This window comes from Zootoca vivipara, chromosome 8 (genome assembly GCF_965207765.1).
Source record: "Zootoca vivipara chromosome 8, rZooViv2.hap1.1, whole genome shotgun sequence".
NCBI lineage: Eukaryota > Metazoa > Chordata > Lepidosauria > Squamata > Lacertidae > Zootoca > Zootoca vivipara.
In genome coordinates, this window is record NC_142591.1 from 28,933,555 (window position 1) to 28,950,614 (window position 17,060).

Genomic DNA, 17,060 nt, shown 5'->3' on the forward strand with positions numbered 1-17,060 from the left:
CGGGAGTGTATTCTTTTAAAAGGATATACAGTCATACCTTGGTTTTCAAACAGCTTACTTCTCGAACGTTTTGGGTCCCGGATGCCACAACCCCAGAAGTGACTGTTCTGGTTTGCGATCAGGCTTCCACAGCTTCTGATTGGCTGCGGGAGCTTCCTGTAGCCAATCAGAAGCTGCACTTTGGTTTCTTAACATTTTTGAAGTTTAACGGACTTCTGGAACGAATTCCATTCGACTTCCAAGGTACGACTGTTTTGGATGTTTGTAGGAAGCTGGACCAGCTAAGTATCTACACTCCCAGGATAACTTTAATAGGCCTTTCTGTCTGTTCTGAACTGCTGAACATTTTGACAAAATGCTCTCAGCTAGAAAATGCACAAAGCAACATCAGTAAACTGGGCAAAAACGCTTTCTTGGAACAGGCTGTCTGCTAAAGCCAGGCTGCACTGGGAGACCAAGTTTGGAGGGAGGGAGGGAAGCTATTCCAACACTGAAGCCATTGTATAGATTTGGGTATCCATAATAAGGGCACCTAATTTATCAGATTAAACAAAATAAAAATCATGCACAATATTGCCTTGAAGTTGAGCTTTGCAACTTCTATGCTTGCTTAGGAAAACAAATACTGTGGCCAGGATCATGTTGTCTTAATACATATTTCTTTTTCTAGGCATTCCATGTTTGGGATGAACTGTCAATTAAAATATAACAAACCATGTGTAGGCGATTCCTTCCCTCTACTTAACATTTCCTTTGTTCCTCCTTTTAGTCATAAAGATGGCTACGAAAAATACACTGCCTGGAAAAGGATTTGGACCAGTAATGGAAAAAGTGAACCCAGCCCTAAAGCTTTTATGGCTGATCAACAGCTCCCTTACTGGGTGAGGGCTTTATTCATGATGACATAACACTGTGAAAGTAGTGCATGTTCATTTTTTATTTCCCTTCCCAGTAAGTGTGTTTGAAGGAAGTGTTAAGCAATGGATTTGATTGTTGATTAGTATTGTTTTAACCTTGGAGTTGAAAGTGAAAATAAAATGAACGAAGCATACAATATTTGGCAGCAGGCCACATGTCTTGTGTATGCAGAAAGTACCAGGTTCATACCCTGGCATCTCCAGGTGAGGCTGGGAAAATCATTTGTCTGAAATTCTGGAAAGTTGCTACACTGAACTAGCACATGAAAGAAACAAACCATACCTGGTTTAGCATTATGCCTAAACCAGGGATTTTTCACTTGTTTCACTCCAAACAGACCACAGAGATAAGCAAAGGTTTGTTCTGGCTTACTGATTGTGATATGTTTGGAGCACAATGACCTCTAGTCTGGATGTAATTTTAAGCCAGAGATTGTGGTTCATTTCTCCCCAATACTGATAGGATGGACTGAAGCAGACATGATCAGGTATAGATGAAGAGGTATAGGTTATATGCTGATTATTAGAAAAGAAGGGGTTTCGGATTGGTTGTGGAGCTTACGGAACCTCAAAATGATTATCCTTCTTTCCTGAGATGAGAGTGGATCCTGGGGTTCCAAGAGCAGTTAGGATTTCAGTTAGGGCAGTTGGAAGCTGCAGGCTGAAGAGAAAGAGAGAACCAGAAAGGTGAGGGAAGGAGTACAAGTACTTGCTTAATAACCTATATGACTATAAGATCTGTGCCTTGCAGTTTAGGGAGGAAAGGCTTTCATAAATTAGAAGGCAACGTTTTGTCTACAGGCTGATCATCCCAACAGTTAGCTTTTCACTTCCTGCTGGAATCAATTGGTTGAATAGCCTTTGATTTACCTCTCCTGAGAAAGGAAGGGTCACCTCAAAACGCACACTCATATGAAGTTGATGGGGAAAATGTAGGCACATGTCTGCTGCTTAAGGAAGTCTTCCTGAAGTTTTGAGAGACCTGTCTCTGATCTTATTAGTGTGCCTTTGTTTCTTGATGTACCGAGCAACGTTGTCCTTTTCATCTCTAGGTCCAGTGTACAAAGCCAGAGTGTGGGAAATGGCGGCAGCTGACAAAGGAAATCCAGCTTACCTCGCAAATAGCCAAAACATACCGCTGTGGCATGAAACTGAACAATTCCACAAAGGTACCTTCAACCCTCAAATGTACTGAAAATGCAGGTTGGTTTGGTTGTTTCTATAGGCCAACGTGAGCCCCAGGCTTAAAACAATTGTGCATTGTTTGCCTGGAGACACCCTTATACTGCTGCAATACACGCAAGGATTTATATGCATTTTAAACTGTGAGGGTGGCACCAGAAAACTGGCAGGTGGGTGGAAAAGCTTGACACCTTCTTCCCTGGCCACTTTCCCACTCCAGCCCTTCCCAAAGCTTCCTTTCTTTTGGGTTTTTTAAAACATGCCATTGAGTGGAATGTGCAGTTTGGCCCTAAGTGTCGTGGCTTTTATTAACAAAAGTCATGCCATTTCTTCAGTGTTGCTCTTGCATGCAAGTCAGAGGAGATATTCTGTTGTCTGAAAGTTTTGTATTTGTTTCAGGTGGAAGGCCCAGACCAGTGCTCCATGCCTGAGGATCTGGTAAGCAATGTGTTAGGAAAGTCCTGCTTGTGGTATCAGAATGAATTGTAACTGTGAGAAACACAAGAGGTGCAGGCTTAGTAGTAAATACTGTTTGGGTAACATTCTTACTTCGGAACTGGAGACTTTAGGAAAGAGCCTAGCTGTTGTCTAAGGAAAAGACTTTATTCAGCTTATTAGTGTTGATGTGATTACTAGTTTGATGATTGGTATATTAGGGTGTTTGTGTGACTAGAATTATTGTATTGTGTTCAAACGGTGAGGAGCACTTGTATTTTATTTCTATTTTTAAAAGGGCAAAGCAGAAAAGCTCTACCTTGGGGGCTGCCCTTGCAAAATCTCAGCTCTCAGACCTACTGCTGTTTTGTTAGTGCAAATCACCTCAAAGTGATGGATGGTTGAGAACCACATCACCTAGTCCCATATTAGAATTCTGACCAGTTAGAGTAAGCTACATTGGTATGAGAAAGGCATTTTCATGTAGAAGCTTCCCTACACTCCTGGTAGAGCAGTCAGAAATGGCCTATGTCTTTTAGGTGTCATTGGGACTGAGAGATAATATGGTAACAAAAGCTTTAAATCTTCTTCCTGACTCTTTCTTCCATCCCTTCATAGAGAGTTGCTGAAGTTTCAGATCACTGGTGGTATTCCATGCTCATCCTTCCGCCTTTGCTGAAGGACAGTGTGGCTGCTCCTTTGCTGTCTGCATACTACCCAGACTGTGTGGGCATGAGTCCCTCTTGTACCAGTACTCACCGGTTGGTTGGTGAATCCAATGCAATAAAAATGGAGCACTTAAAGACTCCACCTACTATAGCTGGTAAGCTACGAGTACTTTTCTGCCCCCTCCTAGTAGCTATTGAAAGCCTCATTTTCCATGGTACGAGAGTACTTTTTCTATATTAAGGTGAAATAGAACGTCTTGTCTTCTTACGAATGAGACTGACCATCAACCATGTATACTTTGTAATATTTGTGTCATTTATATTTGTGAGCATGTAGTATAGGCATATTCTTCCTGTAAGCAACACTTTGGTGCATATGCTCGAGGTCCACTAAGGAGTTTTGGGCAGAGAGGAGCTCTGTAAGCACCGTAAATAATTGCTGTAAGCAGAAGTCACGGTTCTTATGAGCCCTTCCTTACCTAGTATTATCCTAGTATATGTTGCAAGTACCTGTAATAGAGTTCACATTTGTTTACATGTCCTAGAGCTTTGTGCCTTTTTATTAAGCTACCGTGACGGCTCACGGAGATGCTACATGCATCTCATTCCATGTTGTATGTTGCCTTCCAGGGATGAACAAGTACTTCCAGCCTTTCTACCAGCCCAACGAATGTGGTAAAGCACTGTGTGTGAGACCAGATGTAATGGAACTAGATGAACTCTATGAGTTTCCAGAATATTCACGAGACCCCACCATGTACCTAGCTCTGAGAAACCTCATTTTGGCTCTGTGGTACACAAACTGCAAAGTAAGCATGGCTGAATGTTTGCCCCCCAAAGATTATCATCTCACTTTTAAAATATATCAACCTAAACTTCCCTTGTCCTGGTTTCCTACTCCCACTTGCTCCATAGGCAAGGCCTTCTCAATCATTATGGTTTTTGCTTTTCAGTAGGGGATGACCCCCCATCCCATTTCAGTCCTGCTGGCCCTGCAGCAATTGGGATTTTCTAGAGCAGGGATGGGGAACCTGCGCCTCTCCAGATGTTGTGGGACATCTGTCTGTGCAAGCCAGTATGGCCAATGGTCAGTGATGATGGGAGTGGTAGTCCAGCAACATCTGGTGGACCTCATCCCTCATCCCTGCTGCAGTGGGAGGGTGGAACTCTGCTCATGGTAAGACAAAAGGTTGCAGTGACTGACCAGGCTGTGCCTTTGGAGCAAATGAAATAACTCTTCACAGGAAACCCTCCACCTACTGAGGAAAACAAGGCATCATGGTGAGGCCAGTGTTCCTTCACAATATGATCCAAATTCCCAGGTGTGCAGATGGGGCTTTTTCCATACAAAGCTGCCCACTCCCACATTGAAAGGGTGAGGAAACCTGTCTACATGGAAAGAGTACCTGTAGTTTAGATGGGGAAATGGGAAAAGATCTGGGTAGAACTGGACTGGAGGGAGATAAGCACTGTCTCAAGATCCCTCCACTGGAGGGATGTCTCAAGGTCCCTCCAGTGTCCTCTGGCACAACAGCTGTAGCAACCAGATGGAAACATAACTACCTGAAGGCTGGTTAAGTAAAGCTGGAGAGCTGATAAATACAAGTACAGTGGTACCTCGGTTTAAGTACACAATTGGTTCCGGAAGTCTGTACTTAACCTGAAGCGTACTTTCCCATTGAAAGTAATGGAAAGTGGATTAATCTGTTCCAGACGGGTCCGCAGAGTACTCAACCTGAAGCATACTTAACCCAAAGGATGAGTGTAATTGGTTCTGGAAGTCTGTACTTAACCTGAAGCGTACTTAACCTGAAGCGAACTTTCCCATTGAAAGTAATGGAAAGTGGATTTATCTGTTCCAGACGGGTCCGCGGAGTACCTAAACTGAAAGTACTCAAACCAAAGCGTACTTAAACCAAGATATGACTGTATGGGGAGAGTGCTGTTGTGTTGCTTGCAGGCTTCTCATAGGCATCTTGTTGACCACTATGAGAATAGGATGCTAGATTAGAAGGGTCTTTGACCTAATCCAGGAAGGCTCTTATGTTCTTAAGAACTTTGCTACAGCAGTTTCTGGGCAGATGCATGTAATCCCCTTGCTGTGAGTGAGGAAAGGATACTCTTGTAGGAAGGGAGCTGTATCCTCTGACACATATATGCATATACTCAGCTCTGAGGGCAGTCTCTTATATTTAAATTTCAGGTGCTTTTCTTTTTATACAGTAACTTCATGCTTTTCAGTACACAGGTACATGACTGAAAGTTTACTTGGATGGTAATTTTGACACTTTGTTGATCTGGGAGATGTAGATTAGCTGTTGAGCATCACCATCTGAAGGACAGTTTGCTATATTGTTCCAGCAGCAGTCAAATTCTTGCCTCCTTTCCCCCCATCCTTCAATGCACAGGAAGCCCTAACCCCTCAGAAATGTACGCATCACATCATTGTTCGAGGCCTTGTACGCATTCGCTGTGTGCGGGAGACAGAGCGAATACTTCATTTTATGACCAGGAAAGGTCTGATTAACACAGGGGTCTTGTCAGTTAATCCTGACCAACCTCTTCTGCCCAAAGACTACCATAATGTAAGTATTTTAAAATACAGAGTACTAATAAACTGGTTCTAGGGGATTCTGATGGGACAAGGAGGGTGAAGGGAGAAAGGACTCCTTTTAAGGGTAAAAAGTGAAAGGGGTTGGCCTTCTAGGACGTCTTGGCCAGTGACCAAACTCTTCTTCAGGGGCTCATGGCTTCTCAAGAACTGTCAAAATTGGCACAGACAAAATCGTCTGCTGTCGTTCAGCTCAGGCTAGGATACTTTCTCTTCACTGTCCTCCTTTTTGGTTGATATTATAGCACTAGCTCAACTTCTAATGAAACCCTTCAGCAGGAACAGAATTTTATCTGAACAATGATTCAAATTGTTCTGAGACTTACTTAGAAAAAAGTCTTGCTAGTCTCAAAAGAATGCTAGTATCGCTAGTTTACTTTTCTTCTTCATTTAAGAAATCTGTCATTGTGGTTGGGGCTGGTCCTGCTGGATTAGCAGCTGCAAGACAACTTAAGAACTTTGGAATTAAGGTAAGACCTTTTCAAATAAAGTATGGCATTTCAACATTTCTGTCTCCTCCTCTTCTGGCATATCTACACTTTGCTGCTGCTACCCGAGTAGAAGAAGAAGAACACTCTGTGAGGTGAGTGGGGCTGAGAGACTTCAAAGAAGTGTGACCGAAGGAGCCAGCGTACAGCTTCCGGGTCATGTGGCCAGCATGACAAAGCCGCTTCTGGCGAACCAGAGCAGCACACGGAAACGTCGTGGTTCCTATTTATCGAAAGCATTTTGACGTGCCTTCGAACTTCTAGGTGGGCAGGAGCAGGGATTGCGCAACGGGAGCTCACCCCATCGCAGGGATTCGAACCACCGACCCTCTGATCAGCAAGCCCTACGGTAGGCTCTGTGGTTTAACCCACAGCGCCACCCGCGTCCGCCTCTGAGGTTTAGGATTCACCAATTAAAATTCTCATAAAAACTTGGTAAACTCCTAGTATAATGATCTATTATTGATTGACCACCTTGGCATTGTTTGGTTAACTGTGGAAAGATTTTTGTTTCATAGTAGTGTTCCTTACCACCGCTGCTCCTTTTGTATGTTGCAGGTTCTTGTGTTAGAAGCGAAGGACAGAATTGGGGGCCGCGTGTGGGACGATAAGACTTTCAAAGGGATTACTGTGGGAAAAGGGCCACAGATAGTGAACGGCTGTGTCAACAATCCAGTAGCACTAATGTGTGAGCAAGTGGGTTTGCATTTTTATTCATGAAAACATTGTCCTTCTGAAGCTTATGAATTAATATACACTGATCCTAAAGTTAACTTTCTTATTAGAGAGGTTTTTCAGGCAGCTCAGAATCCACATCCCACTTGAGCTACAGGTGTATTGGGTCACTTTGGGAAAGTAACTGTTCTTCAACTTTGTTTTACTATTTGTGAAAGAGTTACATTAAAGGTCTAATTGTAGGATTGTAAAGAGGAATGAGATAATGAAAGGTCGTTACCTTAGGAGCAGGAAGTTCTACAAATAACATTTGAAAACGTTGCCAAGTGTTTCAACCAGGCTTTCTGTTCATACATTTTTTTCTTCTCTCGTATGATACTTTAAGTAAAACAATGAGTTACATCACATATTTAGGGAAGCTAGCAATTTGCTGTAAAGAACAGAATAGTCTTTTTTTCAAGTGCTAGTCCACTTACTACTTAGAATGGTGATTCTTCAGAGTTGATGCTTACTATAATAAATGAAATAATTCTGATTCCTATAATATAAAACCCTCACTGAAGATGTTTAGCTTTTATTGGTTGGTTGGTGTTGACATCAATGAAAATTGTGGTCGTTTGGGAGGGAGGGATATAAATTAAACAAATAAACAATGAAAATTAAGGTTTGTATCCCGTGACAGTAACTGATTATCTACTTCTCCCACGTTCAAAATCCCTGTCTTTTTAAAGCTGGGCATTAAAATGCATAAAATTGGAGAGAAGTGTGATCTAATTCAGGAAGGTGGAAGGATAACTGACCCCACTATAGACAAGCGCATGGACTTCCATTTCAATTCTATCCTTGATGTTGTAGCAGACTGGAGAAAAGACAAAAATCAGCATCAGGATATTCCTCTTGGAGGTAAGTAGAAACAATGAAGAGCCACATGACACATAGTGCAATGGGGATAAAGGAGCACCTGTAGAAGTTGTCTCAGATATTTGTGCCAGCTCAGCTTTCAGTTCTTGTATTTTGTTGCATTTGAATGACCTTTGACAGAAGATTGTGGGCTATTCAGAGCAATTTCATTAGGCCCAGGGGGCAAACAGGATTTCTTGGGCCTAGTACCTTGTATGTTGCTATTGGCAATGACTCTTCTTCTGTTACTAATATGAGCAGTTATTTTTAATATATGGAAATGATTTAATAGGCTTTTCTGAGTTCCTGCCCTCAGAAGGCATTTTGCAGCAATTGCAAATAGTTCAAATACCATAATTATATAACAGATAATTATGCAATAATATTCAAACATTTATGTAATGTTAAAAGACAGCAGCAGCAGCAATTCAAATGGGGGAAATAACCTTACATCCTTTATGAACAATATATCCTTGAAAAACAATAGCCAAGTGACAGCAGTAGATGTAGTGACATCATAAAGTGAATAAATTACTTGGAATACATTTTCCTCAGTCCCTGTTTTATTAATATGCAAACTAATTGACATTATTAAAACTCCTACAACCAACCAACTTGGATTTCTTTAACCAAGTGACAGTCCCAGAAGAGATTATACCAAATTGCACACAATTAGCAATGTGCAGGAATTATTTCTGAGTATAGTATTCCAGTTTCCTTTACATAGAATCTGGGAGAGTTGTAAAGTGCTGAGCCCTGAAAATAAAGTGTCTTGTAGTAGGCTTGCTGTGGCCTAGCAGTGGAGAAGTTAATAGGCTGGTTTGCAGTAACTTTAAACCATAGTTGTGAATGAATGTGCAGTGTGCTGGTGCACAGAATGAAAATCACTGCTGCTTAGCATTATTCCTGCAGCTGCTGCATTGCTGGGAGCTAATTTGACCAAGCATTTTGTCCAGATACTCGTGGTTTCTCTCTCTCTAAACCAGGCGCCCCCAAACTGCGGCCCTCCAGATGTTTTGGCCTACAACTCCCATGATCCCTAGCTAACAGGACCAGTGGTCAGGAAGGATGGGAATTGTAGTCCAAAACATCTGGAGGGCCGAAGTTTGGGGATGCCTGCTCTAAACAGACCATGAACTGTAACCAAGGTTTGTCCTCTACTTTTACCATTTAAGGTTTGTTGAGGAGGAAACAAACCATGAGCCTAGGTTCAGATGCTAATGTTAAGCCAAACCATGGCTTAGCTTCTAGCAGTTCAGCAGAAACAGGGGAGGAATGAAGCAGTCATGTTTTTGTTCCATGCCCCATCATCCTTTAAATCAGGCACCCCCAAACTGCGGCCCTCCAGATGTTTTGGCCTACAACCCCCATGATCCCTAGCAAACAGGACTAGTGGTTGGGGAAGATGGGAATTGTAATCCAAAACATCTGGAGGGCTGAAGTCTGGGGACGCCTGCTTTAAATCATAGTGATGTGCAAACCAGACTGGTGTATGAGTATGTTTGGTGGCAGTTACTTCTGCTGGTAGCCCATGTGTGTGAGAAAAGTGCTGCCACACAATTAAGGAAGGCTGGGCACTTTAAAGCCATATCAGTTTCAGTGGAAAATATGATAAGCATGCATTTAACTCTATTTTGAAATAGTTGTCACTTAAAAGTGTGCAACTTTAACTGGATCACGCCTATAATATTTATATTTTGACAGGAGCAGCAGGAACTATTTTGGTACAGCTTCATTTTAAAATTAAACAGGAACACTTAAAAGTAGGATGAAATTGTAAGGAAAAAATGATTATTTGTTGATAATGATTGGATATATTTATTATTTGCAGATAAAATCCAGGAGATCTATAAAGTTTTTATTCAGGAATCTGGTATTCAGTTCAGTGATCTCGAGGAAAAAGTCCTTCAGTTCCATGTCAGTAACCTTGAATACGCCTGTGGCAGCAACCTCCATGAGGTGAGCATGGGATGGACTTGTGCGACAGAAGAATCATGGCCTCCTAGATGCTAGTCCCACATTCTTAACCGCTGCATCACATTGGCTCTTCAGGTGTTGTGTTCAAACTGTTCAGCGAAAAGAATTCTGTTCTCCTTACAGGTTTCTGCACGCTCCTGGGATCACAATGAATTTTTTGCTCAGTTTGCTGGAGATCACACGCTCTTAAACTCGGGATACTCAACAATAATTGAAAAAATGGCTGAAGGCCTGGACATTCGGTTAAGGGTTCCAGTAAGTAACAAAAAATGGACGAGGAGCCAGTTTGCTTTGATGTGCCTTGGAGTAGTTCATCTTCCTATTGTTTGGCTTGGTTCTCTTTGCCTTGGAACATACAGATGGAACTTAACCACTTGAATTTTCCAAAGTTATTTCCAGTGGTGTTTCATTTATTAATGTGCTTTCGAACATAGGAATGTTTCTTCTTATTGCTTATGCTTTCAGTCTAGAACATTTTCCACAGTCCGCAAGCTCAGTGTGTATTACAATATATCTATTGGATTTTATTATCTCAGGAAGTCAGAGAGAGATTTGCCAAAGATGACTCTACGAACTAGGTAGGATTTAGCATGCAGGAGCAAACTTTTAGAATCCATAATGCATAAAAGCAATGGAGTGAGTCTAAGCAATGGGGTGCTCAGATTCCCACCAGTACATAAAAATCTCTAGTGGAACATTGCTTGCATCTTTCTCCTGATTGATCCTTCACACAATGCATTTACTCATGAGCAGTTAGCTTAACACTCCTTCCCCCGTGTCTCTCATTGAGAACTCTTCTGCTTTGAAAAAATCCACAAAACATAGGCTTACGCTAATGTCTTAGAGTTATGTATGGGTGATAAACGGCCTCGGTCCAATATACCTAAAGGAGCGTCTCCACCCCCATCGTTCTGCCCGGACACTGAGGTCCAGCTCCGAGGGCCTTCTGGCGGTTCCCTCATTGCGAGAAGCCAAGTTGCAGGGAACCAGGCAGAGGGCCTTCTCGGTGGTGGCGCCTGCCCTGTGGAACGCCCTCCCATCAGATGTCAAAAAGGAAAACAGCTACCAGATTTTTAGAAGACATCTGAAGGCAGCCTTGTTTAGGGAGGCTTTTAATGTTTAAGAAATTAGTATATTTTAATGTTTCTGTTGGAAGCCGCCCAGAGTGGCTGGGGGAACCCAGCCAGATGGGCGAGGTATAAATAAATAAAATAAATAATAATAATACGGTAATAATAATAATAATAATAATAATAATAATAATATTCAACATTGTGCAAGTGAATTTGCCCTTCCTGTTATTCCACCTGCACCCCCACCTCCCAATCGGCTCTAAAGGGTCATTCTTCAGAGCTGATTTGAGGAAAACACAGGGGCTGTAGGTGGGAGGAGAGGAAGAGGCAGAAGTCCGTTCCACTTGTAGATGAGGCACCACCATAGACAAAAATGTTTTTCACAACTCCTAATCCCCTTCTTCTCTTGTCAGGTTCGCAGTATAGACCATACAGGGGAAGAAGTCCAAGTGACTGCAACCGATGGAACTCTCTGGAAAGCACAAAAGGTGACATGTCTCATCTTTCACCACTTCTGATATATATTTTCAAACATCACAGTAAAGACCACATCTTGTTCAAAGTGTTGTGTACAACTGACTTTTTAAAGACTTGATGCCTCATGTTAAGGGGTAGCTTTTGCTGCAACAGCTAAACAAGGGGTGCAAGTGAAGTGAGTTTCTCAACTTATCAAGCAGGACAGAACTATTTATTCTGTTTCAGATGCCTTATCACCAGCATACCTGCTTCCCGCATCCTTACAGCTGTAATATGAATTCTTGACACATCTTTACATTTGTGCTAAGGAGCCGGTTGTGGGCTAAGTGCTGGGCAGGCGGTGAAAAGTGTGTAACAAAGTATCAAGCTGTCTTAAGAGCATGAAACTGAGGTTTTTAGTATCCACCAGGTGCCAAACTTTCCCAACCTGCCTGTGTTATGTTGCGCTACTTCAACTGTCGTATAATTAGGGCTATTTTTCTCCCACCAGGTTTTAGTTGCTGTACCTCTGACTATTCTTCAAAAAGGTGCCATTCAGTTTAACCCAGCCTTGTCAGAGAGAAAAATGAAAGCTATCAATAGTTTGGGAGCTGGAGTCATTGAGAAGGTAAGAGTTCAACTTTTATATGACAATGTGAAGAGCAATATGAGTGACATTTGGTTTGTACCCTATCAGATTTGCTTTCCATAATCGGATCTGCTCAGAAATAAGGAGATTACAAAGCACGGGTACATAGCAGTCCTTCATAAATTGAAATAAATAATCTTCAGGGTTTGTGATGGGTAACCAAAGTCTGCCTGCCCACCAGCTCTTGCAAAACCGATTAAAATTATGCCCCATTAAAACTGAAAATTTCCTCCATTTTGCCAGCTTGAATCTCGGGCCCTTCATCACCCAACCCCTCATAGAAAAAATGCAACTTTTGTTTTCTGTGATTTTCACAGACTATTAGCTTACAACAATTAGTAACAGCCCGATCCTATGCATGTGCACTTGCAATTGTATCCTACTAGGTTCATTGAGGCCTACTTCCAAGTAAGCGTGCATAGAATTGCAGCCCAAATCATCAACGAGATCATTCCTATCTTTTTTCCTCTAGATTGCGCTACAGTTTCCATACAGATTCTGGGACAGCAAGATTCAAGGAGCTGATTACTTTGGCCACGTTCCACCTAGTTCCAGCAAACGTGGACTCTTCAGTGTTTTCTATGATATGGATCCACAGGTACATGTTGCCTGAACACTTAAAACTGACCCTAATTGTTCTTCAGATAAGGAAACATGATGAGCTTTAAAAATCACTTCTCTTCCCCCACCACCCTAGGAATTTGTCACCATTTCATAGTGGGATTAGTTTCAGATATATTTCTGGCAACTTTTTCATTTTTTAAAAAAGCAATTGTTCATTACAAGACACAAGCTTTGAAAAATGCTAAGATGTGATACACTCAGTCAAGCAGAAACCTAAAAGGTGCCAGGAATCTTTCTTGTTTTATGGGTTGGCTAACATTAGTTTCAGAGAGGCTGTTAGAGAGTCATTTGGCAGAACGATGATATATAAAATGTAAGTGTCCATGTTTGTGTCTTGTTCTCAGCGTAAATGCAGTGTTCTAATGTCTGTTGTTACGGGTGATGCTGTGGCAACTATGAAGAACTTAGATGACAAGCAAGTGCTGCAACAATGCATGATTGTGCTCCGCGAGCTTTTTAAGGAACAGGTAGGTCTGTTTGTTTTTATTGACTCAATCATACGGTACCAGTTTCAAGTCTTTCACACTTAACTGAATTTATTAATAGTTGTAAATGGCTCTGATACTTGGGTTATATGGATATAGTTATTAACTGATAAATATAATGTATAATAATTATAGTATATAACAGATAGCAACAAAAAGAGATTAATGATGCAACTAAGCATATTATCAAACAAAGTCATAGGAGTAAAGCAACTGAAATAGACTTTGTAAATGACTGTAATTGGTATACGAGCTCTAAATGTCATTAAATAAATCAGGATTTAAGTATTCTAAATAAGAAATAAACATTAAACAGGATGAAAGAAATGAAACAGCAGCTTGCTGAATTTTTCCTATTTCCAATAGTTTTCCTGGGAACCATGTTTGTTGTGGCTTCAATACATGGAAACATGCTTTATTCTGCATCAGACCACTGGTGCATATAGAAGCAGTTTTAGAATAGAATCACAAATTTGGAAGGGTCCCTGAGGGTCATCTAGTCCAACCCCCTGCAATGCAGGAATCTTTTGCCCAACATGAGGCTCAAACCCATTTGCCTGAGTTCAAGAGTCTAATGAACTGAGCTTTCAGATAGGAGTTTTTTCCAGTCTCTGGAGAAGCCAGGAATTGAACTTAGGACCTGTTGCATGCCAGTTCATGACACAGGACCCCACACATGAGGATCTACAAATGAGGACTACTTAAAAGGAGAGAAAACTGTCCTGACATGTTTCACATGGTTAGGCCCCCTAACCAACACTTTAAATATCTAGCTGTTTATAATGGAACTGTCCATTGACTTTAACAGAACAACTTCAGAGGATGAGACCAGTCACTTAGAGCATCCGTGTGTGTTGACCTGGTGAATATACTGTATGTGTTCACAGATGGGTTGTATGCATTTCATAAATAATTATTTGCCTATTGTTGTAATCCAGGAAGTGCCAGACCCAGTCAAGTACTTTGTTACACGATGGAACAAAGATCCTTGGATCCAAATGGCATATAGTTTTGTGAAGACAGGGGGCAGCGGTGAAGCTTATGACATCCTAGCGGAAGACATACAAGGAAAAATATTTTTTGCTGGAGAGGTGAGATCTTGATTATCTATTCAAATTCTTCTGAAATAAGATACAAGCTAGAATAGGTTGGAATATATTCAGGGATATGTTCAACTTAAGTTCTATTCGGAATAGACCCACTGAAATTAATAAACCTGAATTAACCATGCTTACTTCAATGGATCTACACTGAGTAGGACTAGCACTGGCTACAATCTACAGTCTCAGAGGAAGCATAGTAGAAAACCAGTGAAATCCAGTTACTAGTGTGCTGATCTGACTTCAGATCCTGTAATAATATAAAGAAGCTGTTTGAGTGGCAGCAACTCTTCAGAAAAAAACCTATGTAGGGGATTATACCTAGGACTAATATTACACTTACACACACACACGGCACCGTTTCAGTCTCACTTCAGGCCTTTGTTGTGCTGCTGATGACATTTACCATGATATTCCTGTTGATTCTCCTGGAACTCTGAGGCACAGGATACTACATACAGTGGTAGTATGTGACTGGGCAAAATAATAATCTCTGTTATGAAAATTCTCCAACATGGAAAAAAACCATCCTGGCTTGTGATTTATTTTTAAGATATAGATACGTAGACTATTTCATATATGTCTTTGGTAGACTAGATATTGACACTTCCTGTGTGGGTTTATACCAGGCTTCCTCAACTTCGGCCCTCCAGATGTTTTTGGCCTACAACTCCCATGATCCCTAGCTAGCAGGACCAGTGGTCAGGGATGATGGGAATTGTAGTCTCAAAACATCTGGAGGGCAGAGGTTGAAGAAGCCTGGTTTATATGTATTATGCGTCTGCTGAGTGTAATTCTGTTCATATAAGAATCCCTCACATTATGTTTCTCTTTTTAAATAGGCCACAAACAGACATTTCCCGCAGACAGTTACTGGAGCTTACTTGAGTGGTGTTCGAGAAGCAAGCAAAATAGCAGCATCTTGAATACTATACTACTGTTTACAGATTGTCTTTTAACAACTTCCTCAAATTCAAAATTCAAGTTTCAGGGTTACTAATATTGCTCAAGTGGTGCTTAATTCTGTGGTACCTAAAGAGACAGTCCTTTTTTGTTCCACTTTTTTCATCTTTGTCATGATGTTGATATTTTATCAGCACAGCATGCTAAAGGAACTGTTATTTAAAAACACTACCAGCAGATATTCAAGCTCATTAACCTTTGAACTTCATTTTCATGACCCATTTGAGGTAGATGATTTATATTGTCAAAGTGTGACCTGTGTCAAAGGGTAAACATATGCTGCAAGGACTGTTAAATAACCCATGTTTTCAGATAGTGGGTCAACAAAATGGCAGGTGACTCCAATCATGTTTTGAAAAATATATTCTTTTTAAACTAAACTGTTGGAAGTGTTCACAGACAATCGTTGAGCTTGCTGGTGATGTTTTTTTTAATGAAAGAAGATACATAAAACCAACCCTAACCATTACTTACCCAGAGGAAATGTCACAAAAGCATCTCTTAATGTGTATACTAGGATGAGGGCTTAGTATTTGCTGATCATGTAGATGGACCAGAAAAAAATGTTAGTTTTGTGGCCATTTCCTTTTTGTGTGCAGTGAAATTTCTAAATCATAGCTGCTGTGTAGGTGCAGTCATTTATATAATTGTGAAAGCATGTTGAAGGTCAGGTAGTTGAGCGAGCCATGCAACTTCCTTGCTTAATAATGAGGTCAAATGATTACTTTTTATGAAGGGTTAAAATTTTGTAGCCTCATTTTAATGGGAGAGATTTAAGTAGACTCTGAAATCAGTGAGACTTGAAAATACTTAATGAGGCTGGGTTGTACCCATAGTTGTGAAAAATTACCTAGAAGAAAAAGATGATTTAACTAAATAATTCACTTAAGTAGTTGAAGATATTAATGTATGCACATAGTTCATTCATCAGCTAACTTTTGCTTTTCATTATGAAAAAAATAATAGTGGGAATTTCAATATGGAAGCATGGGCAGTTTTACTTTCTAAAGAAAGCCTCAGAAAATGTGTGATTACTACTCCTGTGTGTTTCGCTATAATGATAATATATGGCCCTGAATATCTTACTTTATAACATCATATTGAGAAAGATTGAAAAGTTATGCTGTTAGGAAATCATCAAGCTTTTCTTTATAGTTGAACTGCTATTATTTCACTAAGTTGCTTAATAGGAAGTATAACTCTGAGAGCTTATGTAAGAAATGTAAAGTATGAAAATGGAATGCTGATTTCCCCCCATCATTTACTCTTCTTTTCAAACACTGAAAACATGTGAACACCTAGCTAAAATAAGCTAATTGGCCCATATCTAAAACTAATTTTGTTGGTGCATCTAGCTATTGTCTGAAGTGCAATTTTTATTTAAAAATGGAAACTTGTGCTTGGGAATAGTGGAAGGCGTGAGTTTGAGCAGAGATATTAGTCATGACTGTAAGCATTTTGTAGTAATCAGCATTAAGACAATATGAAAAGTCATACTGTAAATGAGAAACCATTTACTGTATAAATACCTGTAAATTATTACATTACAGAAGTGTTTAAACAGCAGGACCTGTTGTCCATAAGAAGAAAAAGCTTAGTTAAGATATGGAAACTACTTTTTTTACATTTATTTAAAAATGTCAGAGTTGGTGGGTTCTTTGAACAATTGATCCCAAAGAATTTAAAAATAATCATGTGAAGCTTATTTTTTAAGCATGGTCATTTTCTATTGTGTATATACAACTTATGCCTTGTACATTGGGGGGGGGGGATCTCCTTGCTGTGGAGCATGATGTTCAAAGTGACTTATTGGTAATGTAATAAACTGGAAAATGCTAAGTCAGTTGTGTGGCTAAT

At 40.5% G+C, this 17,060-nt stretch overlaps 1 protein-coding gene across 6 annotated transcripts in view; it reads left to right on the plus strand.

The window, feature by feature from the left end:
* KDM1B (lysine demethylase 1B) overlaps nt 1-17,042 on the plus strand; it is a 24,811-nt gene extending 7,769 nt beyond the window's left edge. For all 6 annotated transcript variants that reach the window (XM_088675244.1, XM_035125039.3, XM_035125040.3 and 3 more), the window contains exons 6-22: nt 770-881; nt 1,970-2,086; nt 2,499-2,537; nt 3,153-3,357; nt 3,833-4,011; nt 5,611-5,787; nt 6,209-6,283; nt 6,860-6,997; nt 7,708-7,879; nt 9,708-9,835; nt 9,977-10,108; nt 11,340-11,414; nt 11,894-12,010; nt 12,504-12,629; nt 13,000-13,122; nt 14,079-14,231; nt 15,083-17,042. In XM_088675244.1, the coding sequence (XP_088531370.1) occupies nt 770-881; nt 1,970-2,086; nt 2,499-2,537; nt 3,153-3,357; nt 3,833-4,011; nt 5,611-5,787; nt 6,209-6,283; nt 6,860-6,997; nt 7,708-7,879; nt 9,708-9,835; nt 9,977-10,108; nt 11,340-11,414; nt 11,894-12,010; nt 12,504-12,629; nt 13,000-13,122; nt 14,079-14,231; nt 15,083-15,166 (2,152 nt within the window). In that variant the 3' untranslated portion in view covers nt 15,167-17,042. The remainder of the gene's footprint in view (nt 1-769; nt 882-1,969; nt 2,087-2,498; nt 2,538-3,152; nt 3,358-3,832; nt 4,012-5,610; nt 5,788-6,208; nt 6,284-6,859; nt 6,998-7,707; nt 7,880-9,707; nt 9,836-9,976; nt 10,109-11,339; nt 11,415-11,893; nt 12,011-12,503; nt 12,630-12,999; nt 13,123-14,078; nt 14,232-15,082) is intronic.
* Nucleotides 17,043-17,060: the final 18 nt, after the last annotated feature.